Here is a 24,910-nt window from a genome sequence, read left to right on the forward strand (position 1 = left end):
TTTTTTTTTTTTTTTTTTTTTTTTTTTTTTTTTAGTTTTTAACAGTTTACTGTTTTGTTTTTTCTTGTTTACCGGCTCTTGGGATATTGGTCTAACAAAATTACATAGGTTTTCATTTATTCCTGGTAAAATTGCTACCAACTTGTGTTGATAATTGAAAAATTTTAGGGGTACCTGGGTGGCTCAGTTGGTTAAGCATCTGACTTCAGCCTAGGTCATGATCCCATGCTTCGTGGGTTCGAGCCCCGCGTTGGGCTTTGTGCTGACAACTTGGAACCTGGAGCCTGCTTCAGATTCTGTGTCTCCCTCTCTCTCTCTGCCCCTCCCCCACTTGTACTCTCTCTGTCTCCCAAAAATAAGTAAATATTTATTTATTTTTTTTTTAATTTTAAAGGTGCTTGGCTTTTTTTTCAGGTAAAAACATGCAACAGTATGCCATCCTTCGTTGTTGTTGTTGTTGTTGTTGTTGTTTTAATTGAAATTCAAGTTAGTTATCATATAGTGTAGTATTGGTTTCAGGAGTAGAATTTAAGGATTCATTACTTACATATAACACCCAGGGCTCATCCCAAGTGCCCTTCTTAATGCCCATCAACCATTTAGCCCATCCCCACCCACCCACCTCCCCTTGAGCAACCCTCAGTTTGTTCTCTATACTCAAGAGTCACTTATAGTTTGCCTCCCTGTCTGTTTTTATCTTATTTTCTTTCCCTTCCCCTATGTTCATCTGTTTTGTTTATTAAATTCTTCATATGAGTGAAATCATATGATATTTGTCTTTCTCTGACTCATTTCACTTAGCATGATATACTCTAGTTCCATCTACGTTGTTGCAAATGGTAAGATTTCATTCTTATTGGTTGCCAAATAATATTCCATTGTATATATACCACATCTTCTTTATCCGTTTATCAGTCAATGGACATTTGGGCTCTTTCCATAATTTGGCTATTGTCAATAGTACTGCTATAAAGATTGGGGTGCAAGTTCCCCTTAAAATCAGCATTTTTGTATCCTTTGGATAAATACCTAGTAGTGCAATTGCTGGGTCATTCCACTTTTAGCTTTTTGAGGAACCTCCATAGTGTTTTCCAGAGTGGCTGAACCAGTTTTCATTCCCACCAACAGTGCATCCTTGCCAACATCTCTTGTTTCCTGAGTTGTTAATGTTAGCCATTCTGACAGGTGTAAGGTGGTATCTCATTGTGGTTTTGATTTGTAGCCCTGATGATGAGTGACATTGAGCATTTTTTTTTATGTGTCTGTTAGCCATCTGGATGTCTTCTTTGGAAAAGTGTCTATTCATGTCTTCTTCTCCTTGCTTAACTGGGTTCTTTGGTTTTGGGTATTGAGTTGGTAAGATTTTATAGATTTTGGATATTAACCCTTTATCTGATATGTCATTTGCAAATATCTTTTCCCATTACATCAGTTGCCTTTTAGTTTTGTTGATTGTTTCCTTTGCTGTGTAGAAACTTTTTATCTTGATGAGGTCCAAATAAGTTCATTTTTGTTTTTTTCCCCCTTGCCTCCTGAGACATGTTTAGTAAAAAGTTGCTCCAGCTGAGGTCAAAGAGGTTGCTGCCTGCTTTCTTCTGTAGTATTTTGATGGTTTCCTGTCTTATTTTTTGGTCTTTCATCCATTTTGAATTTATTTTTGTGTATGCTATAAGAAAGTGGTACAGTTTCATCATTATGCATGTCACTGTCCAGTTCTCCCAACACCATGTGTTGAAGAGACCATCTTATTTCCATTGGATATTTTTTCCTGCTTTGTCAAAGATTAGTTGGCCATATATTTGTGGGTCCATTTCTGGGTTCTCTATTCTGTTCCATTGATCTATGTGTCTGTTTTTCTGCCAGCACCATACTGTCTTGATGATTACAGCTTTCTAATACAGCTTGAAGTCTGTAATTGTGATGCCTCCAGCATTGTTTCTTTTGTTGTTGTTATTTTTTTGGTTGTTTTCAACATTACTTTGGCTATTCTGGGTCTTTTCTAGGACCATACAGATTTTAGAATTGTTTATTCTAAATCTGTGGAAAATGTTGGTGTTATTTTATAGGGATTGCATTGAATGTGTAGATTGCTTTGAGTAGTATAGACATTTCAACAATATTTGTTCTTCCAATCCATGAGCATAGAATGTTTTTCCATTTCTCTCATAAGTGTTCTATAGTTGTCAACGTACAGATCTGTTACCTCTTTGGTTAAGTTTGTTCCTAGCTATCTTATGGTTTTTGGTGCTATTGTAAATGGGAGCCATACCTTCATTCTTAATCCTTTGCTGAAAACTGACTTTTAAGAGAACATGGAGACTTTAGTGAGATTCTGTCATGGTTCTTACATTTTGTTGGCTTGTTTTTACTTTGTTCTTTTAAGCAAAGTAGGAACTTCATTTTAAGTAGGCTGTTTAGCATTTCAAATTTTATCTGTGGTTTTGACTAAGTTGATTCATTTTGATGACATTTGGCATACTCTTGATGTTATCAAGATACAACTTAAGTCCAATTTCCAATTCAGTACAATTACTTGAACCTGATCAAGCTTTAAAGAGGATGTAGTTTCTATAATTTTTGTAGGTCTAAATGACATTAAGTTTGTGGGTAAAGATTTCAGAGATGTGTGATTATTTTGAATGACATCAAGTTCAGTGAAACACAAATTCATTTACGCATTTATCCTCTGTTAACACAGATAGTGTTGTCACCTTGCCTAGGATCAGTAACGAATTAGTAAATTTTTGGAATTATAAGTTGGTTTATTTATCTATTGCCAATGCTCATAGATCTCCTTGGAGTGATCTATAAAATCCAACTGCAGATGTGGTATCCCATGATCATTGTACTTTAATTCTAAAAAACACCACTGAAAGTTTGGCCTCTAGCCATTACACTGTTTATAAGAGTTTACAAATTATTGGTAGAAACTTCATATTAAGCTGAATTGCCCCCAAATTTATGGGAAGATAAGCAATTTAATAAGTAATCACGTTTGTATAAACTAAAGTAAATTTTTGGTCTTTTTCTCAGAAGTGAATTTTTTCTGCAGCATAGGATGTACAACTAATCACTTTTGTGAATCTAGGGATATCCAAATTTGTTAAGTTTCATGTTAGGACAGTAAGTGCGTTCTCATAGCTTGAAGTTCTGTCCAGCCTTTACATATAGTCTCATGGGATTCACCAATGAAGCCAAATTGGGACCATATTATGAAGTGCCTCCTCAGTGATCTCTTTGGGTACAAAACTATTCCAGCCATCTTTCTCTGTCTCTAATTCATTATCCAGTGCATCCTTCCCTGTATGTACCTGTGGCTGAATGTCTGACCTGGTGTTCTTATCCTGATGGAGAGATAACCGGAAGGAACTGAGATGTCTTTTATACTTCTGTTAAAGACATGTTCTGTCCTGTTTTCTCCAAAGCCAAAACCTACCTCTTTAGAAACATTTTTGTTCTCTCTCAGAACAAAACTTCCAAGTCTAAGCCATTTGGCAACTTTAGGTGGTAGCTAGAGTTGGTCCTGAGATTTTGGGTCATAGGAGCTGGGAAGTTGGACCAAGGTGGGAGTGGTAGGGTGGGAACAATCAAAGGTCCTTGGGGAGGCAGAGAATCAATAATAGACCAACAAAATGTTAAGATAAAAACATTTAAGCAATCTAGAAAAATGAGTCAGAACTAGTTCAATGGCAGAGGAGCAGGAAAGGCATACTTAGTTGAAGATATGGTACTGGGCAAGCACTGAAAGGCTGACAAATTAGGACTCTCTAATGCACGTGTTTTATATTTAATAAAGGAAAGAGTAAAGACCTTTATGCCAAATTCACATAATTCATCCATGTTAAGAGTATGAGGCAAAAAGCAGGTACTATCCAAGTGGGAGTATAATAAATAATGTTAAACTATATTATACTTCTTTAGGCTACTTATTCTAATTTTTCTGTGGTACATTTACCCCTAATAAATGTGGAACAGAGGTTGAACTTCCTACAGGCTTAGAAATTTTGTTAAATTACATAAAAAATAGATTGATATAGTCACTTACTGAGAGATGATTAAAATAAGCTTCCCAGGCCCAGTACTTTCCTAGATTTTGGACCATATTTACCCCATACGTGTATGAATATTTTTCAAGGAAATTTGTACATTTCTTTCCATCAAGTTTAATGCGTACATGTTTCTTTTTCTGAGGAAATAACGTTTAGTTATCTCAGTGGATTTTGTTAAAAATATTGAATTGATTTTTCCTAACTAGTGATTTAAAACATGATTTAAATTTGTTGAATTAAATTAAATTTAGGTGGTATTTATTGGGTGTTTAAACTACCCAGACTGTTATACTAAAGGACTTTCTGACAATATTATGAGTATATTTTGGCATGTTTTCAAAGGTTTGGATCTTCAATTATTCATTTTCCAAAATATCATAAAATATATTACAATTAAGAAGTATCTTTCAGTTTAATTCAGCATTTATTGGGAACTAATTAGCAGCTTAGGCTGGTGTGTTGGGTGGCCATATTTTCTGCCTTTGAGGAACTTATTTCCTCTTGGGAGAAAAGATATATACTTAATACAAAGAATAGTTCTGCATGCTGTAAAAATAAGGGCTGGACTATATGATTAAGACCAATAGTTTTTAAATTTGGCTTTTTATGAGAATCACCAGGAAAGGTTTTCAAAAATACAGATTCTAGAGACAGTCTTTGAGACATTAGTCTGCTGTCTTCCTGGTGTTGGCCTCACTGAAATAAATTCCTCTCTTGTTCCATCACTAAAAACAAAAACAAAAACACAACAAAAGCAAATTCTAAGCCTCCATTCCCAAAGATTCTGATTCCCTGAGTTTTTTCTAATTGGCCTCCCCTGATGATTATGTTGTGGGTGGTTCAGTATAAGATGCCATGTGCCAAAGTCATGTAGAAAAGGTAGATACCAATTTGGATAGACTCCTTAGATTAAGGTAGAGTAAAGCATTTTATAACTTAATCTTTTTATTGGGTCCAGGCCTCATTTAAAATCAAGTAGGTCCTGATGTCTCTGCAGATATTTTGTTATACATATTTAAACAGTAAGTATTTTTACTTGATACTTGCCCTAAATTTTACATTTGATTTAACTAACTTATTTCCCAGTTTTCTTTGAAGTTAAATACTATATAGATATCAGTATTATTTTCCTCCTCTTCTTCACAATTTATTCTGTGAACACAGAGAGCCCCTTTTGTAAAATAGCTGATATAGTCATGTTCAACAATTATGATATCTTAAGAAATGAAGCAAACAACAACAAAAAAATTTCTTTGGTCCTTGATCCTCGTTAGGTGCTACAAAATCTCATCTCTTGTCTTTGCAGTGGACTTTCTTGAAAGAACAGTCTGCACAGTAGTTACAAGTGTGGCCTCTGAAGCCAAATTTCCTGGGTTCATCTATAGACTCTGCTTAACAGTGCTGTGATAACAGTATGTTCTCAATAGATATCATCTTTATTAGGATTATTTTGGTCTTTCATTTAACCCTCTTTTCTCTTAAAACTCTCTCATTTCCTTATTCCCATAATGAAATGAACTCTTTCTCAGTCTCCTTTGCTAGCTCGTCTTCTACCAGTCCCTTAAATGCGTGTTTACCACTTCATTTCACTTCTTTTTCTATGTCCTGCATTCTCTCTGAATGACATGGTCATCTTCCATGACTTCACCACCTCCTGTGTAACAATGATTCCTTAATTGATATCCAGCGCCGATCTGTCTCCTAGCTGTTGTTCAGCCCTGTCCAGTAGAGGTATAATGCAAGCCACATGTATAATTTTCAGTATTCTAGTAGCCACACTTAAAAAAAATAGATAAATTTTAATGACCTATTTTATTTAACATGGAATATTAATATTCCAATATTATGTCCCTTATTTGTGGAGTGCCCTTTCTTAAAATGCATATTTTGAACATCCATTCCTTTGCTCATAAATGTTCAGAAGATCGTCAAGCTCTCGTGGTAAAGTCCAAATTCCCCAGCATTCACTTCCATGATCTTGTCCTCCCTATTTTCCCAGCATCACTATTTTTACTCTCTCCTCTTAACACTTTCATCCAGTCATGCTGAAACTGTTGTGGTTCTTCCCCAAAGCCATTCTCTTTTGCTTCTCTATGCCTTTTCACTTTTACTCCAGAAAGAAGCAGCTCCCCCCTCCCCTACCACCACCTACGTTCCTTCTGCTCATCTTTCAAAACCTAGCAGAGAAATCATCTTCTCTGGAAAACCTCTCCCGACAACCCTTTTACTGTTCAGCCTGGAACCAGTATCCCTTCCTTGTCTGCCATAGCACTTACTGCACTATATTCTAGTTAGCAGATGGTAATGAGCTCTTTTGAAAGCAAGAGTGGCACTATTTTCTATTTCCCTAACACCCATAATAGCCCCTGAGAGGTACTGGGTGCTCAGGAAGAGTTTTAGCATATCCATTAACTATCACGTCACATTTATATTATGTGTTTTGAGGGATACCTGAGGCTGATGTGTTTGAGGGATACACTCAACTATCCTGAGTGTAAGGGGTTCTACTCTTCAGTTTAGGAGTTACTTTTAAATAGAATAACTACATAGAAAGTTGGATGTTTTACTTTAAGATGTTTACTGGCATTTTTTTTTCTTACTCTTCCAAAAAGGTTCTAGTCATTTAATTTCTTTAGTGTTACCTAAGTTTTATAATTGTATTTGATTATTACTGATTTTGTTTTTGTTGCTAATCAATCATCTTTCCCTTTTTCTCTCTTGGTCCAGCTCCAACAGAAGCCACGATGCACCCACATCTAGGTAAGTGCTTAAGACCCCAGTGTCACTAACCTTAGTACTTAGATAGGCTTGTTTCAATCCTCTCACTGTGTAGGCAGATGATATAGAAGTGAGGAAACTTCCTGCCCTCTCTGATTCACTGATCATTGACTGAAATCAGTCTCAGGTTCATATTATGCTCGAACACAGGACCTCACCAAGGAGGCAATCATGGTGCCCACTTGGGGCCAGTGGAAGGACTTTTAAACCTGTTAGTACATCCATCCTTGTGATTCTGTTGAGCCTGATCTTTTATTTTTTATTGTTTTTTATTTTTTTAATATATGAAATTTATTGTCAAATTGGTTTCCATACAACACCCAGTGCTCATCCCAAAAGATGCCCTCTTCAATGCCCATCACCTACCCTCCTCTCCCTCCCACCCCCCATCAACCCTCAATTTGTTCTCAGTTTTTAAGAGTCTCTTATGCTTTGGCTCTCTCCCCTTCTAACCTCTTTTTTTTTTTCCTTCCCCTCCCCCGTAGGTTTCTGTTAAGTTTCTCAGGATCCATATAAGAATGAAAACATATGGTATCTCTCTTTCTCTGTATGAGCCTGATCGTTTGATCAAGGATTTTAATGCCAAATTTTCCCCAGAACTACCCATCATAAATAGTAGAGCATAGGGTTGGTGGGCAAGGAGCTAAGAGTGTGGAGGCATGGAGGTCATTTCAGATTTGAGGTAACTGTTCAGACTAGTACTGGGTTGTAAAAAGAGAGTTTGGTCATTTCTTTCAAAATTGAAATGAAGTTGTTCAAATAACCATAAGCTTTGTTTAATGGCATCATATAAAGTTACTACCTCTCATTTTTCTCATGATCTTTCCATAGTGCCATGCAAGGCAAGGTTTGTAGTTGCTAAGAATAGTTTCTGGAACCACTTCCTGGGTTTATCTCACCTTCTCTGCTTGCTGGCCATGTACGTTGAGTAAGTTACTTAGCCTCTCTGTGCCTCAGTTTCCTCATCTGCAAAATAGAGGAAATAATAGTACCTACCTCCTTGGGTTGTTATGATTGAATGAATTTCTGTTTGTAAAGGTGTACAGTCAATGATATAATAGTGTTTGGAAAGAAGTAAACACATGAACAAATAACCATTGAGGCTTACCCATGCCTCTGTAAAACATTCTATAGAAAACAAATGGTCTTTTAAGAGTTCAATTTCTCATTTGTGTTAGTGAGGGTTTATTTTAAAAGCGATTTCCAACGCTACACTATTTAATAAGAATGAAAATAAATCATCCTGGCTGGCTCCAGCCTTTTCAGATGTCTCTCACGGTGGGACTTGCAGATGGGTCAGTTGTTTGTCTCTTGGGCTTTTCCTTTCAACCTACAAACCCAATTAATTTATTTTTCTCTTTGGAAAATCTTCCTTGAGAAGCTCTACTTTTATGTAATGCTACAGCTTGGGGCTCCTCTTCTTTGGCAGACTAACTCAAACAAGTGCTTAGAAGCATGCCTTCTGGCAGCCAAGGCAGGCTGGTGACCCGCAGTGGCCCAGCCTCTTCTGGGCCAGGTTAGGTATTTGGGAGAGCTGCACCCTATAGGCATTTCAGGCACTGCATCTAATCGCTCAGAGGAATCATTAAATCACTCCCACACGCAGAATACATCACAGCTTTCTCCCTGTGTAAATCCATATTCTCCCTGTTGTCCTGCCTAAGGCTTCTGAGTTTGAGCAGCCGTTGCTCTTAATACATGCTGATTCACTGGTTTCCTGGACTTCGTTACGTGCTTACCTGCTGGCATACCTGGAATAAAGAGAGCAAAGAGGGCCGTGGGTGGCAGTGTCACCAAAGAGAACTTGGAAGTACGCTTCCTGATATTTGGAAGTGATTTTAATTACCCACTGGATCGATGAATTATTTGTGTTATTCAAGTGAGCCAAAAAAATAAAATATCACCTTTGAAAAAAAGTAAAAAAAATTGGTTATTTTTTTGTTAATCAGATCCTGTGATTTTAATTTTTCCAAAAAGCATGCGTAAACTAGTTCAAACAGAATCATACAGGCCCAGAGAATTTATATGAGCCAAAAGAAACTTCCCAAGCAAACCAGGGGAATGGGATGAGAGGGTTTTTGACCATGAAATTCATTTTTTACAACTTGAGTAGAAAGAATTTTCATTTCTCCCACAGCCTTAAAAGCGAGCCGTGATTTTTTTTTTTACTTATCCACCTTCTATTCAGTGGAAAAATCACAAATTCTATGGCTTACGAAAATACTCTTTGCTCTTGGTATGCCCAAAGTTGTTTGAAAACTTAAAAATAGATATTTAATACAATCTCAAGTGTAATGATAATTTATTTTAAACTGTGGGTGGCTCCCTCATATGCCTCCTGACTTTTAACATGACTTTATTTAGGACTTTTACTTAACGTAGATAAATTCTCCTATGCAGCTCTGAGGGGGAAAAATGTTAACACTTTGCAACACATTGAATAAAATATGAGTGAATATGCAGAACTAGGGAAAACAAGGCAGGGGAAGGGGATAGTAAGAAAGAGATGAAGAAATGGGTTAGTAAATACCAGCAACATTAGCTGACAATGAATAGCCAGAATGGTCCATCTGCTTCTATTAAAGTGAGTTAACACTGAACCTTTCTGGGCATATTGAGCTATGAGAGACAAGTCTTGTGTGACCTGTCTTCATAGGTTAGTACTGACCTTGGCCTTCCTGCCTTTTCTGCCTGGTAACAGTTTGGTAGGGTTTCTCTTTGGGGACTGTGGTTTCCAGACTTGTAGGTGCCTAACCATCGAGCCTTTACACTTGTCCCTTAGTAGTTTAGGGGCCAAATATATAATCAACTGCTCATTTAAAATTCAGTTTTAATTTAAAATATTTTTATTCCAAAATAAGTAAATAAATAAAATATTGTTATTCCTCATAAAGGCAGTACATTGACCCTTTTGTATAGCTAAGTCTATTGTTTAGTATAATTTTTTCCTAAATACTTTATTTTTCTTTTAGCTGAAGTACATAGCGACAGCGTTATCCTACGAGATGACTTTGACTCCTATCACCGACTAGAGTTGAATCCAAATATATGGTAAGTTACAGGAATATGTTTCACTTTGGTTTGTTTGTGTTATGCAAAAAAAAAAAAAATGATGCTGATTGCTCCCTTGGAGCAGTTCTATAACGTTAAATTACTCTTCGAGCACTAAGGGATGAATAAAAGTTGTGAGTTGTTCAACCAGGAAACTGGGCTTAATGTAGGCTGCATGTCTATTTCTCGACCCCTTTAAAAACTGAATCTACGTGGCATCTCAAAGCCATGCATATGTTTAGATTTTTTTTCAGGTGTACAAGTTCTTTATGTAGAAAACATTATGCTTTAGTGTGTCTAATAATTGCATTTATGCTGAGGAAAAGAAGAGAAATGGTTTATCTGAAATGAGAGGTGATTTGAGTCACACTTATAAATAACTTCTAAGTCATTGGACTGCCTCATTATTTACACCCTAGTCTCTCCTCTGAAGGCAGCTTAGGTTCAACTCCATGGGATTTTTGAGGGCAAAGAAATAATGAATCAAACCCATTCATTAAAAACTTGTTGAATAGAGGGGCACCAGTGGGCTCAGTCAGTTAAGCATCCGACTTCAGCTTAGGTCATGATCTCACGGTTTATGGGTTTGAGCCCCGTGTTGGGCTCCGTGCTGACAGCTTGGACCCTGGAGCCTGCTTCGGATTCTGTGTCTCCCTCTCTCTCTGACCCTCCCCTGCTTGTGTTCTGTCTCTTTCTGTCTCTCAAATGTGAATAAATGTTAAAAAAAATTTTTTTTAAACCTGTCGAATACATCAATGGATGCATGAATTTGTTGTATTTTTGGTGACTGGGGAAATAGGTCTGTCGACCCAGACCTACCATCAATCTGTGTCATTTTAGAGAATATCTGAATGTGGATGTTCTGTGACATTAAATGTTTTTATATACACAACCAAAAGCTCAAGGTAAATTTGAAGCTCTAATGTAAGTAAACTTTCAAGTTGCGACCAAAATTCAAACAATGCTCAAGACTAGAAATAAATGAAAAACACTAATTCAAAAAGATATATGCACCATGTTTATTGCAGTATTATTTATAATAAACAAGATATAGAAGTAACTAAGTGTCTATTAATAGGTGAAGGGATAAGGAAGGTGTGTCTTTGGAATGTTGTGCAACCATAAAAAAGGATGAGATCTGGCCATTTGCAACAACCTGGTTGGAGCTAGAAGGTATTATGCTGAGGGAAATAAGTCAGATTGAGAAATAAAAGTACCATGTGATGTCACACATTTGTGGAATCTAAAAAATAAAACACATGAATAAACAAATCCTAAACAAATAAATATCAGAATCAGACCCTAAATACAGAGAACAAACTGATGGTTGCCAGAGGGAGGGGGGAATGAACAAAATGGGTAAAGGGGACTGGAGTATACAGACTTCCAGTTATGGAATGGGCATAAAAGGCACAGCATAGGGAATATTGTCAATGATCCTATAATAATAGCATGTATGGTGACAGCTGGTAGTTATGCTTGTGGTGATTGGATCAGAACATATATAGAAGTTGCAACACTATGTTGTACACCTGAAATTAATGTAACATTGTATGCCAATTATATTCAAATTTAAAAATTAAAAACAGACTAGAACTCCATCCTCAGATGTCAGTATATGATATTCATTTCTGTTTTTCTTTATTTTCACTGTTCAATGAATATTAGGCAATAATCATTTTATTTATACAGTAAATTTAAAAGGGATATCGTCCTTCTCTCAAATAGCTTATAGTTTAGTAGAGGATATACAAAATGCATATTTTTAAAACCCTCCTAATCCAGGATAGAAATTCTTAATTCTAACAGAAGGGGTACAAATAACATGTATTGTAGTTCCAGAACAAGAAAGATGGCTCTGATGGGATTTTCTTAGAGAAAGTGGCCCTAGAACTGAGCATTGAAGATGTTATATAGATGGAGAGTGCTGGTGCTTAAATACTAGACGGAGGAACTTTTTGTGCCTTTTCTAGAAAGAAATATTGATCTGGATAGTATATAATAAAAATCGGAGTAGCCAGAATCATAAAGTCTCATAATTTATATGCCACCTAAGAAATAGTTTATCAATAAAATTTCACTTCCCTGGGAACATATCCTAAATACAAATTTCTTAAAGCAAATTGAAAATCTTTACTAAGAAAAGGCCAAAGAAACTCTCTAAGCACTGCTTGTGCCCAGGAAAAACTCTCTACTCCTCTTGACATTAGGGGTTTTTATATTCTATTAATATAGATGTTGTCAGATGATTTGTTTCTTTCAAGGGAAGTTTATTTCTGTCAAGCTAATTCATTGTCTTCAGTGAGTTTTCTTGATAGATACAAAATGTGACTTTTATGGGGTTCAAATTCTGTTGTTTTGAAATCAATAAAACATGATTGATTTTGCGTCACCCATTTTCATGACTGATCTGATATATGCTTTCTTGACCCAAGTTATGGATTTTGTGTCCCTTTCACTTAACTTACGGTTTCTCCCACTTAAAAAATTTTTTTGTTAACTTTAAAAAGCCACGTACTTCTGTTTTCTATGAAATATATTTCAGAGTAATTTTACTTTATCTCTTATTGCCCACAGTCTCCTTCATGTAGCCTCTTTAAGGTTAAAAAAGCCCCAACTATGAACCTCTCATCATTTGAGAGAGGACTTTGTTCAGCAAAAGGTGGCAGAGGTTCTGAGGTCAGGCCAGTCCAGTTTGACTCTTGAGCTCATCACTGGCCAGCTGGGTGGGTACCTTGAGAAAAGCGAAAAGCTTCCTTTACGGCTAAGAGCCTGTTTCTTTGTCAGTAAAAAGTGAGACGAATACTGTTTTTACAACATTGTTTTAAAGTTTGATGAGCTGGAAAAGATCTGGCACCATGTCTAGTATTGTAGGTGCTCAGTACAAGTTAGTGCCTTCCCTTCTTCCCTTCTTCTCTCTTTCTTTCCCTACTCTTCTCTCTTTCCCTCCCTCTCTCTCTACCACCTCCCCTGCCCTCTTCCCCTACTTTCCTTCTTCTCTCTCCCTCTTTTTGTCCCTCCTTCCCTCCTTCCCTTTCTTTCTCCTGTGATATATTTGCACATTGTTCTCCTTGTCTCCTCTAAGCCCAGATATGACCCCAAGTCATTATTATTTTTAAAATCTTCAACCAATTGAAGGACTTCAACCAAGTCCTCATGTATTCCATTATTGCATTTGGATGAAAAAAAAAACACATCAGAGTAAATATCTCTGTATTATATAATATATGGAACATATATTAATGATAATATATTTTAGTGGAATCATAGGGAATGGGGTAAAAAGAGGATATTAGCTGTCTCAAAATCCTTAAAAATAGACATAAATTTGGGCGCCTGGGTGGCTCAGTCGGTTAAGTGTCCGACTTCGCTCAGGTCATGATCTCACGGTCCGTGAGTTCGAGCCCTGCGTCGGGCTCTGTGCTGACAGCTCAGAGCCTGGAGCCTGCTTCAGATTCTGTGTCTCCCTCTCTGTCTGACCCTCCCCCATTCATGCTCTGTCTCTCTCTGTCTCAAAAATAAATAAACATTAAAAAAAATTTTTAAAAAATAGACACAAATTCCCTAAAGGAAGAAACTAGCACTCAATAAAATTGGACATCCCAGTGAAATATGTCCAGTATAGTAACAATGCCCTACGTGCTTTTGGAACTTTATAAAGGCAGTTTTCACTGTCCTGAAATCTGTTTTCTCACAATATTGGCAATGTGAGTTTTGTTCTTTATGATCTTGTCTTTAATTCTCTCCACCCCACAGAATTAGGAATCCCTGGGCAACTCTGTGACAGTGTAGGAAGGAGAAAACCTTACTGCCAAGTCCGTAACTCTGTGTCTCTGCTGTACATCGCCACATACATACCGCAGGGTGTCCTCTGTGCTGCTTCTGGCCAAATTCCCATGACTACATACATCACCAAATAATTTGCCACTAGGGAAAAATGTACTGCTTGTGTAATTATGTTGTTTCAAGGGGTTTGGAAATCATTGTATGCAGTATTCAATTTGTAATTTTTAAGGACAAGCTGAAGGAAAAGTTAAGAAACTAGTTATGTCTGTGTAATGATCGAGAGAGAGATCAGGTTCAAAACCAATCACTCACAACTCCTTTGCTTCCATTAACTTCATTTAATAAAATCCCAATTGTTTTCATTCTATTACCTGTAGTTTGTGATACTCACATTTATTATCTCATGTACAAATTACTGTACATAAAAGACAAGGAACATAAAACACTGTGACTATTGTTATGAATGAACATAACAGCCCAGTTACTCTTCCAAGTGTTGGAGAGCAGTTGTGATAGAACCAAGAAACTTTTTTTAAGAAATTTTTTTAACGTTTATTTATTTCTGAGACAGAGAGAGACAGAGCATGAATGGGGGAGGGTCAAAGAGAGGGAGACACAGAATCTGAAACAGGCTCCAGGCTGTGAGCTGTCAGCACAGAGCCCGACGCGGGGCTCGAACCCACGTACCATGAGATCATGACCTGAGCTGAAGTCGACCGCTTAACCAACTGAGCCACCCAGGTGCCCCCCAAGAAACTTTTTTAATATCAATTCAATACTGAATGTCCTGCCTGTCTACTTAGTTTAAATACTAAGTTTCATTTCAAAATTAATAAAGGTACTTGGCAAAAAGTCCAAAAATATTAAAAAAATATTTAAAATTAAAAATAAACCTTCCTCCCACACTATAGCTGTATTCCCTTCCAACAGAAGCAGCAACTGTTAATGGTTTTTGCCAGTCCTTTCAGAAATTGTTTATGTTTACACAAGCATTGCAGTTATAAATTCTGGCCACAGACTGGGGTATCGGAGGAATAAAACTTTTTGTTGTTCTTTCATAACCCAACTTAATTTCTTTTTATTGTCCTCCTTCTCCCAGTGGCTAAAACTTAATTTCAGTCGCCTTTGGCTAGCCCTCTCCCATTTTTCTGATGTTGTGACTAAGTTTCAGAGGACTTAATTGGTGCAAAAGCAGGGGTGGTCTGAGGATGTACCTCTGGTCTCCAAGTCATCTATTCCTGCAGGTACCCAGGGAGCCTTCCTGTCTCATCTAGTCTTTGGTGGCTGGTCTACACAGACAGTTTGCACTTGTCCCAGCCATTCCTTCAGGGCATGATTCTGTTTTGAGCCCTGCATGAGGGTGTGGAGACTGCTCTGCTGCTTCTGGACCTGGGCTGTGGGCATGTCCTTGATGCTGTGCTCTGGTTTGCCATCATGCCGCTAGAGTCCTTCCACCTCCCTGCAATGCAGAGCAGAGAGTCCTTCTGCTCTTTCTTCCCCAAATATCTCTAGGGAAGCAGCCCTGTATTTCCTCTACTCTCTCAGTCACTTCTGAGTGCTTTGTTTGAATGAGAGCTGAGAAGTAAAGTTACAAATGAAGAGAAAAACAAAACCCCTTCACTGGAATATAGTGGTAGCTCAGGCTTATCGAGAGTGAGGCTTCTGTACTTCCACTTTGCCCTGATGTTGGACCACATGCAAGTATACCTCTGAACCACGACAGTAGCTTCATCAATTCAGATGTGCCATTGAACCCAAGGGGGTGAGAGCAACACCCATCTGTCAGCACTGCTGACAACTCTCCATTGTCATATCAAGTGTGTTCAAACGATTGTATTACTAGGATAAAAGAGATAGTAGTATCTTACTCACATAGAGGCAACCCTCCAACCCCTAAAAACAAGGAGGCGGGAAGAAAACCCGCATATAACTAAAGTTAGAAGAAATTAAAGACCTATAAATATGCTTTATTTCATTAACATTTCATTTAAGCATCTACTACTTGTACATCATCTTTCATAGTTCCTTTTTATAAATTAAACTATTTTAGTATGATGTAAATACTGCCAGTATTTCAAATGAATGGAGTACAGTCTTGATTTTTTTTTTATTAAGAAGAATCATAGCTAATAGCCCTAGACTGGGAGCATTCCAGGTACCCATCAGCAGGAGAATGGATAAACAATGATATAGGGGCCCTTGGGTGGCTCAGTCAGTTAAGCCTCCAACTTCAGCTCAGGTCATAATCTCACGTTTCATGGGTTTGAGCCCCGCATTGGGCTCTGTGCTGACAGCTCAGAGCCTGGAGCCTGCTTCTGATTCTGTGTCTCCCTCTCTCTCTGCCCCTCCCCTGCTCGCGCTCTGTCTCTCTCTCTCAAAAATAAGTAAAATGTTAAAACAAACAGTGATATATCCATACAATGGAAATTCAGCAATAAAAAGGAATTAATTGTTCATAGTGGAAACAACATGGTTAAATCTCAAAAATATTATGTGGAAGGAAAGAAGCCAGACCCAAAATAGTTCTTACTATATGGTTCCACTTCTATGAAATCTAGAATAGGCAAATTATCTACAGTGCTAGAAATTAGATCAGTGATTGTTTCTGGGATAGGGGATTGACAGAAGGGTGGGAGGAGCTTTCTGGGGGTGACGAATATGTTATATGTATCTTGAGGGGCGTGGGTTACATAGATGTGTGCACTTGTCAAAACTTGAGGTCTGTATATTTCACTGTGTGTGAATTTACCTCAGTTAAAAAATTCAATAATAATAAAAGCAATGAGAAAAAATAAGAAACATGAGACATTACTGATTCATAGCTTGCAGTTATCAAGAGTTCAGAGAGAGAGTTAAAGGAACTAGAAAGTGAATGATTTGTGGAAAATGATTTAAGTTTCCTTAAGAAGTGTCTTTATCCTCCAAGCAATTACAAAGTCAAGCAGGAATCCTTGTTTTGCTTAACAGATTATCCTTTTAATGCTTGTTTTGTGAAGATCACAGAAGGCATTTGGAGCTGTAATATCACCGGGCTCTGATGTTCTAGTGGGAAACTCGGGGCTGTTAGAAAACATGATGATAAATTGCAACTCAACGACAACAGATGTTTCCCCTCCAGCACAATAACAATAGCAGAGATGTCCTTTTCAGCAGAGATCAGGGAAGAACAGGAGTCAGTCCTCAAAAGATACATCTCAGATGAGTAAGTCGTCATGCCAACAGGGATATGAGACATCAGGAAGAAAGACAAACGAAGTTGTCTCAGATCCTTTGGTACGTGGAGACCTCTGTCCATTGGTTTATCATACAGAAAGCCCCTCAACTTAGAGCTAAGGATTGCTTGAATCAAGAAGAGACTAGAATATTTCCATTTTTATCTCTAAAAGATCATACTGAATGACCAGGGAAGCAGAGATCACAAACTCTGCTGCATCTGGTATTCTCTTGAAAGTACTAATTTAAAGGGGCGTCTGGATGGCTCATTTGGTTGGGTGTCTGACTCTTGATCTCGGCTCAGGTCATGATTTCATGGTTCATGAGATGGAGCCCCAAGTCGGGCTCTGTGCTGGCAGTGAGGATTCTCTCTCCCTCTCTTTCTGCCCGTACCCCTACTCATGCTTGCTTTTTCAAAATAAACATTAAAAGAAAATACGAATTTATTGGAACAGTTATTCTGAAATAGAGCAAAAACATGGGTGATTTGGCCTATTAAAGTTCATTTTCTTTGAGAAAAATAATTATGTGAACAAGGAATGTAAAAAGACTGAGGTTTTAGGATGAGGGGTGTAAGTTATTCCAGCTGGAGCTCAGTGATTAAAACAGCCCGTAAGAGAAAAGAAGTCAAGCAAATAGAAAAACTACCTCACAGTTCATTGGTATCTTGATTCCCCCATAAATAACAAAAGCAGAGAGGCCTCCATTTAGTAGCCAACTGTGAGAATCACAATGTAAGCGGTTTCCAGGAAATCAGAAAAAAAAGTTAGACTGATGAATGGTGTCACCAGGAAGGAAACTGGATAAAAGCACATCCACTTTGCTCAGTGTCCAGCAGGCCCACAAGCAGTAAGGCTGGAAGCCCGTGCTGGGTGAAGGGGAGAACTGACCACAGACACCAGGGGCTCTACAGCACTGCTGAAGGATTTCCAGGGGATGTTTTTGGTCATGATGATCACTTACAAGACACATGACCTCATAAACTTACCCAGTGTAACACAGAGCATAAACCTTACATTTCTTTTCAAGAGCCGGTGAGCAAGCGAGATCATGAATAGCTGAGAAAAGTCAGGCAAAATATATCTTTTCTCTGATGACATACCTTTGCCAGAATCTCTAATATATCCATGCATTTGTGAGTTATGAAGTTATAATTTGATTTTTTTAGGGTTTAATGGTCCAATATTCTGTCCTTCTGTGCATCTTTCTCTACTTTTTCTCTCATTTCCTCCCTCTTGACTTCTTCACCTCTTCCACTATCTCTCTTTCTTCTCTTTTGTTAATAAATTTTTTCTCTTATTACAAAACTCTCCTGTAACCCTCTTCTCCTGCCTCCTCCCCCCACTCCTTCCTCTCCTTTTCTTACCATGATGTCATTGCTCTGGGGAAAAGCTTCATCTACAATAGAAAGGTTAACCAGGAGGTGTCCTACCAATAAAATAAGGTGTGAATCTTGAGGCTTATTATTTCCTTCTTTAATCTCTGCTTTAGATGACAGAAGTAAGAGCTCATTCAATGGAATTAAATGTCAAGTACATTTGAAACAAGGGAGAAAATATTTCCTCAAGCAGCGTGTAGTGGAATTCACCGTAGTAGGAGGTCAGAATATTTCGTGCAGTAGTAGGATATTAGAAGGGTTATTTTTAACCCAAATAATATTTGTCATTGTACCTGTTAACAAAGGAGAGATCAAAATTCAAAACTCCCTAGAGAAGTAAAAAGAGTTCTTTTACCTTCCTCAGTGAGAAGTAATGAGGATGAGCCATAAATGGGGTTTGTCATTTTCACATTTAGAGTATGTGTTAGCTTCTTAGAAAAAAAGGCATGACGTTGTTGAAGGTGATATTATTCTCAGTCTTATAGAGTGAAGTTTCTTGCTGTTTTTCTAAAAATATTCTACATTTGCAAAGAGAATAGGATTTTTTAAAGCTTAATCTTTTCACAAGAAAGTAGTTATGCCGTCTTCATTATAAAACATTGTCTCTCTCTTTTTAATGTTTATTTGTTGAGAGAGAGAGAGAGAGCAGGGGAGGGACAGAGAGAGGGAGAGAGAGAAAATCCCAAGCAGGCTCCATGCTCAGCACAGAGCCCAATGTGGGGCTCAGTCCCATGATCATGATATCACGACCTGAGCTGAAATCAGGAGTCGGATGCTTAACCGACTGAACCACTCAGGCACCCCAGAGTCTCTTTATTATAAAATATGGTCAAAAGTTGAATGTTCTGGTTGTTGAGGTTTGAGTGGAAAGTACACGGACCTCTGGTGTCTCCAGAAGAAGTCAGCTGACTGTCCAGCTACCAAAGGGCCCCAGAGGCCCATTTACTTTGGTGGATTCGCCAGTCCCTGATCCGGCCTTGCCTTGCAAACTCACACATCAGATTTTGTCAGACATGCAGTGTGAGTGGTTCCTGGGGGAAGAGTCAGGTTATCCTTGGGTCAGGAAATTACAAGAGTTTTCTTTTCTTTTTCCATTTTAAAGTACTTTTTATAGTCAGTACAAATATTAAAATTATTTTAATATCTCCATTCATTATCTCCATTCAGAAACGCAGGTAAATACACAATTCTGGTTTATAGAATGCCAGATTGCTTCTTTGAGGCTGAGAGCCAGACACTGACTTTTTCAGGGACAGTAAATTATGGAGAGATAATCTGATGTCCTCAGTCTTGCGGACAAACGACATGTATCTCAAATGAGAATTTGATGATAACTGATTGTCAGTGAGTTTCCAGGTGATTACCTTGTTTCAGCAGAATGCGTTGACGAAAGGCTGAGTGATTTCACTCTGATATAAAAAGAAAAATGAGCCATGTAATTAGACTACTCTTGAGAAAATAATATTTCAATTATTTATTTATTGTTATGAGGATGATGTCACCACCAGCCATTCATAAATCTCCTGCTGTGCGAAGGAACCCAATTTTCTCATTAATCCTCCTCCTCTTTCCTGTGTCCTAAAAGTCCTGTGTGAGTCACTGCATGGCTGAAGGGCCATTTCAGCCTCCTCTGTGCCTCCTGAATAGGTGCTTGGCATGTTTTCCAGCCTAATAATTTCTCAATCAGGATTGAAAACATAATTATACCTCCAGAAGTTTACTCTCTACAGCATAAATGCACCTCACATATAATTCTTTATCCCAGACAAAAACAGCCACCTAAGTAATAAAAAACAAAAATAGAGAATTGATACCAAAATAGCAAGTTTCAAATTGCCAAAGAGCTTGTTATAGTGAAAAACAGAACGGTGGTTCAAAGCATTTCTTTTATGTTTATGGTTTGGTTCTTGGTGTGTTGGTCAACAAGTACCTGCCTTTATATTTACTGCTTCTTTTATGTTTTGGTTAGTGAAAAAACAAATGTGATAGTGTGTGTGTGTGTGTGTGTGTGTGTGTGTGTGTGTGTGTGTGTAGTAATGAATTATCTAAGGTTGTACATAAGCAAAAGAAGATTGTATTTGATATGTACCTCAGTCCAGCGAATTCATTCTTGACATTTCTTATGAAGTCCATGACATTTTTCTTATTCTTGTACATTTTCATTAGCAAAACAAAATCCTTTTATTAAATAAAAAAAGACCTTTTAGGAAAAAGTTATCATAGCTTTTCAAAATAAATTCTGGCAGTAAAAAGAATGGCAAACATTTTTTTCAAGGCACATTGTTTTTTATAGAATTAGAGTTCTTTCCTCTTGCTGACTGAATTAGAGGGGCAGGGTAAGAATGTTGGACAAGGAGTCAGGGAACCTGAATTCTAGTACTGTTCTGTCATTTATAAAATGAGGGGTGACGAGACTCAGGTGATATTTCAGATGCCCTCTAACTCGAACGTGCAATGATCTGTAAACTCTAGTAATAGATAAGCTTCATGTGGAGCCTAAGCATGTGATAAATGGGCTCAGAGAGGGCTTAATAGATTCAGGCTTTGCATGGTCTTTGGGGATAGCAAGCATTTCCCTTAAAATGCCTTTTAATCATACTGTTCATGGTGGAATATGTGTTTCAGATCATGTGCCACAGTATTTATCAGACTCTTATGTTCTGTTTTTCATATTGGGAAAAAAGAAAATAAAAGGGGTAGTTTTCTTAGATTAAAGAAATATTCAGTATTACTTTAACTGTTAGGCAGAGAGGCAATTCGTTTCTAATCCTTAGCCTGGGAGGTCACATTCCTTTTTAAATTGAAAAACAAGTCTGTTTAACTGGGATTATTTAAAACTTCCTTCTTCCCACCAATCGCTGAAGAATATGCTACCTAACTTTACAAAGCCCATCATTTCCCTCAGAAAATTCAATTGATAGGTCACAGTTTAAATGTTAGGAACAAACAGTACCTTTTAAAAAAATTTATTGAAGTATAACTGACATACAATATTATGTTAGTTTCGGGTGTACAACATAGGGATTCAACAATTCTATATATTACTCAGTGCTCACCATGATAAGTGTAGTTATCATCTGTCCCCATACAACGTTATAACAATATTGTTGACTATCTGTCCTATGCTGTAATTTTCATTTCCGTGACTTATTTATTTTATAATTAACTTTTTTTTTTTGCTCTGAGTCTGAAAAAAATTGCACTGCTCATCATCCAGCAAATTGAACCTCATTCAAGTTCTTAAGAACTTGTAGAACTTTTCTGTAAGGAAAGAGTGGGATTGCAGACTACTAATATTCTTCACAGAGAGCACACGTAGGGGCTAAGTACCTAATTCTGCTCAACCAAGTTAAGTTGTTAGACACAGAGGCATTCTGAGAAAGAGAGATTTAAATCATGGGGTGATTCAGAAATTACTTCTCTTGGAATTTGGATGTTTGTTTACATCTGTAGGCTTTCAAAACTCACCTTCTCTCTCTGACATGGATCACTTTTTCTTCTGGGAAGCCATGAGCACTAGTTGCCCTTGGTACTAGCTAGTCTCCATCAGGATCATTATTTCATGATGAAATTATGGTTTATCTTTTCCTTTCTGATAATGGCATTCATATGCAAAGTGTTACAATGCTCAACTTTATAGAAAAAATATAAGGAAGGTCATGTTATAGATTCGCTCTTAGGGAAGTCACCTTGATGGACAACACAGATGATTAGGAACAGAATTGAACCCACTGCCAATAATCATGGAAACGGCAGAGGAGACAGGCTCAGATTGCTACACACTGAAAGGTCATGATGATGATTAGAGAAACCAGACTAAAGGCAATATGATTGATTGTTCCCTAGGGATCCATTCTTGGACCTCTTCTCTTCTCACATTGTAATATCTTCCCCTCTCTCCTGACTCCCAGTAACATGCACTCCTGATTGCAGCCATATCTTAAAGTGTCATGTCAGTGACAATCTTCTTTCTCTGAAGTTCGGATACATACAACCATCGTCAACTGGTCATCTCTAGTTATGGGCAGAACCTGAGAGCAGTCAGAAGAGAATAATGAGAGTTTGAATACCATTTCTATAATTTATAAGGTGTATAGCCTTGGACAATCATTTAATATTTCTAAATCTCAATTTTAACATTCTCTAAACAGGGATTAAAAATGGAGGGAAGAGGTTTTATGTGAATTTATTGAGGCATTGTTTGTAGAGTTGCTAGTACCTGTCACTCTGTAAATGGTGCATGAGGCCTTCCATGAACTATTCCCACTTTCGAGCTCTATCCTCTACCACCCTTCCATAGGTACCAGTATGATTCCAGTCATAGTAATGCACTGAAGTGGCAATTCTACTTCTGTGTCATTATCTTTTCCTTTTTTCATTATCGTTTCTTTTTTGTGCTCCTTGTGCCCTATCACACCCTCACCTTTCTTCCTTGCTTGAATAACTCCTATTTCTCATTCAGGACCAGTTCTGGGGCCACCTCCCTTGGAAACTTCTTCTTACTTCCTCAGTCTGGATCAGGTACCATCACAAGCAGTGCATACTCCTGTTACAAGGAGTGAGGAGCTCTGGAAAATGTTAGGGGTGATGGAATTAGCAAGACCTGGGGCCAGATTGCAACTCTGTCACCTTCACAGCTGTGTGGCTTGAGCAAATGTTTACCTTCTCTGAAGCTCAGTTTTCTGATTAGTAAAATGAGGATGCTGATCACTATCTTACAGAGATGTTGAGAGACTTAAATGGGCTTTAGAATATCTGGCACATATAAGAAGGCACTAAATAGCTATCATTGCATTGGCACCCTATATCGTAATTGTGTGCTTGTTTCTCTGCTTCTTTTGTAGTGTAAACTCCTGAAAGAAAATGACGTTGTTTTATTGGTCTTTGTACCATTAAATCTTGCCACAGTGCCTGTAGGTCCTTAACACAAGTTTGTTAATTACAAGAATGAATTAATGAATGATGAATGAATAAATAACACCATTGGCAGCTAAGAGTATGTTGGATTTGACTACCCAGAGGGATGGGCATTCATGATAAATTATAATAATTTCTCAGACTGTGAGAAATTCAAGCAAAGGGTATTTAAAAGACCTTGGCAGAAAGTTGATGGATTTGTTCCATCGATCCTTATCGAAGCCATTGTTCTTCCAAATAGCAGCAACCCAGTGAGTAATTCTAAATACATGATAATTCTAAACCTTTAAGTTCAACAGGGTACCAACGCCTTTATAAATTTTATTTCAAGTTTCTGGATCTATAGCACAATGAAGAAGAAAAAGGTCTGGAAGGGTTGCTGAGCCAAATGAGGAGAAGAGCTGTTATCTGTTTGCTTTTTTCTTGTGTTTACTGTTTTTTTTTAATTCCTGTTATTTTACACAATAAAAGCAGTTCTGCAAACACATCAAACATCTGTTGTCTAGTCACTGGTTCCTAATGCCAGGCTGTAGGCCATCTATGTTGGAATCATCTTTAAACAATATACAAGTATCTAGGCTGCAACCTGAATCCCATTTAATAAGAGCTATGGGGAAGCTATTATTTTTCTGTTATACAGTTTTGATTTGGAGACTGCTGATCAATATTTATAGATAGAATGATTGCTATGAGAATTCAGACATCAAGCCTCAGACCTCATATCAACATTGATACTTTTATCATTAACTTATCTTGTATTTTTATTTTATTAAACAAATTTTTTTAAGTTTATTTATTTATTTTTAAAAGAGAGACAGTGAGAGCAAGCAGGGGATAGGGCAGAGAGGGAGAGAGAAAATCCCAAACAGGCTCTGCACCATCAGCACAGAGCCCGATTCAGGGCTCAAACTCATCAACTGCAAGATCATGACCTGAGCCAAAACCAAGAGTTGGATGCTCAACTGACTGAGCCACTCAGGGCCCCTATATTATAGTTTTAAAGTTGAAGGGTGCCTTGGTGGCTCAGTTGGTTAAACGTCTGGTTTCAGTTCAGGTCATGATCTCATGGTTGTGAGTTTGAGCCCCGCGTCAGGCTCTGTGCTGACAGCGTAGAGCTGGGAGCCTACTTCAGATTCTGTGTCTCCCTGTCTCTCTGCCTCTTCCCCACTCATGCTCTGTCTCTCTCTGTCTCTCAAATATAAACATTTAAAAAAACCTTAAAAAATAAAATTGAAGTATAGTTGACATATTTTATTAGTTTCAGGTGTACCTGAAACATTAGTTTCAGGTATTCAACATTTATGTATATTACAAAATGCATCACGGTGATAACTATAGTTATCATCTGTCACCATATAAAGGTATTACAGTGTTATTGACTGTATTCCCTATGCTGTTTGTTTTAGCCCCGTGACTTAGTTATTTTCTAACTAGGAGTTTGTACCCTTTAATTACCTCCCCCATCCCATACCAACCTCCAGCTCTATTTATTAATCTCTGTTTGTTTATTTTTTTGTTTCTATGTTTCTTTAGATTATACATATAAGTGAAATTATATGGTATTTGTCTTTCTCTGACTTATTTCCCTTACCATAATACCCTCTAGGTCCATCTGTGTTGTTGCAAATGGCAAGATTTCATTCTTTTTTATGGCTGAGTGATATTCTTCTCTCTCTCTCTCCTCTTCTCTCCTCTCCTCTCCCTGTCTGTGTGTGTGTGTATCACATCTTCCTTATCC

At 37.6% G+C, this 24,910-nt stretch overlaps 1 protein-coding gene across 2 annotated transcripts in view; it reads left to right on the plus strand.

The window, feature by feature from the left end:
- The window catches only part of RELN (reelin), a 524,894-nt gene that overhangs the window by 235,911 nt on the left and 264,073 nt on the right, over nucleotides 1-24,910 (plus strand). For both annotated transcript variants that reach the window (XM_049641337.1, XM_049641338.1), the window contains exons 5-6: nucleotides 6,777-6,809; nucleotides 9,800-9,878. In XM_049641337.1, coding sequence (XP_049497294.1) covers nucleotides 6,777-6,809; nucleotides 9,800-9,878 — 112 coding nt within the window. The remainder of the gene's footprint in view (nucleotides 1-6,776; nucleotides 6,810-9,799; nucleotides 9,879-24,910) is intronic.

Source organism: Panthera uncia, chromosome A2 (assembly GCF_023721935.1).
Source record: "Panthera uncia isolate 11264 chromosome A2, Puncia_PCG_1.0, whole genome shotgun sequence".
In the NCBI taxonomy this organism is placed as follows: domain Eukaryota; kingdom Metazoa; phylum Chordata; class Mammalia; order Carnivora; family Felidae; genus Panthera; species Panthera uncia.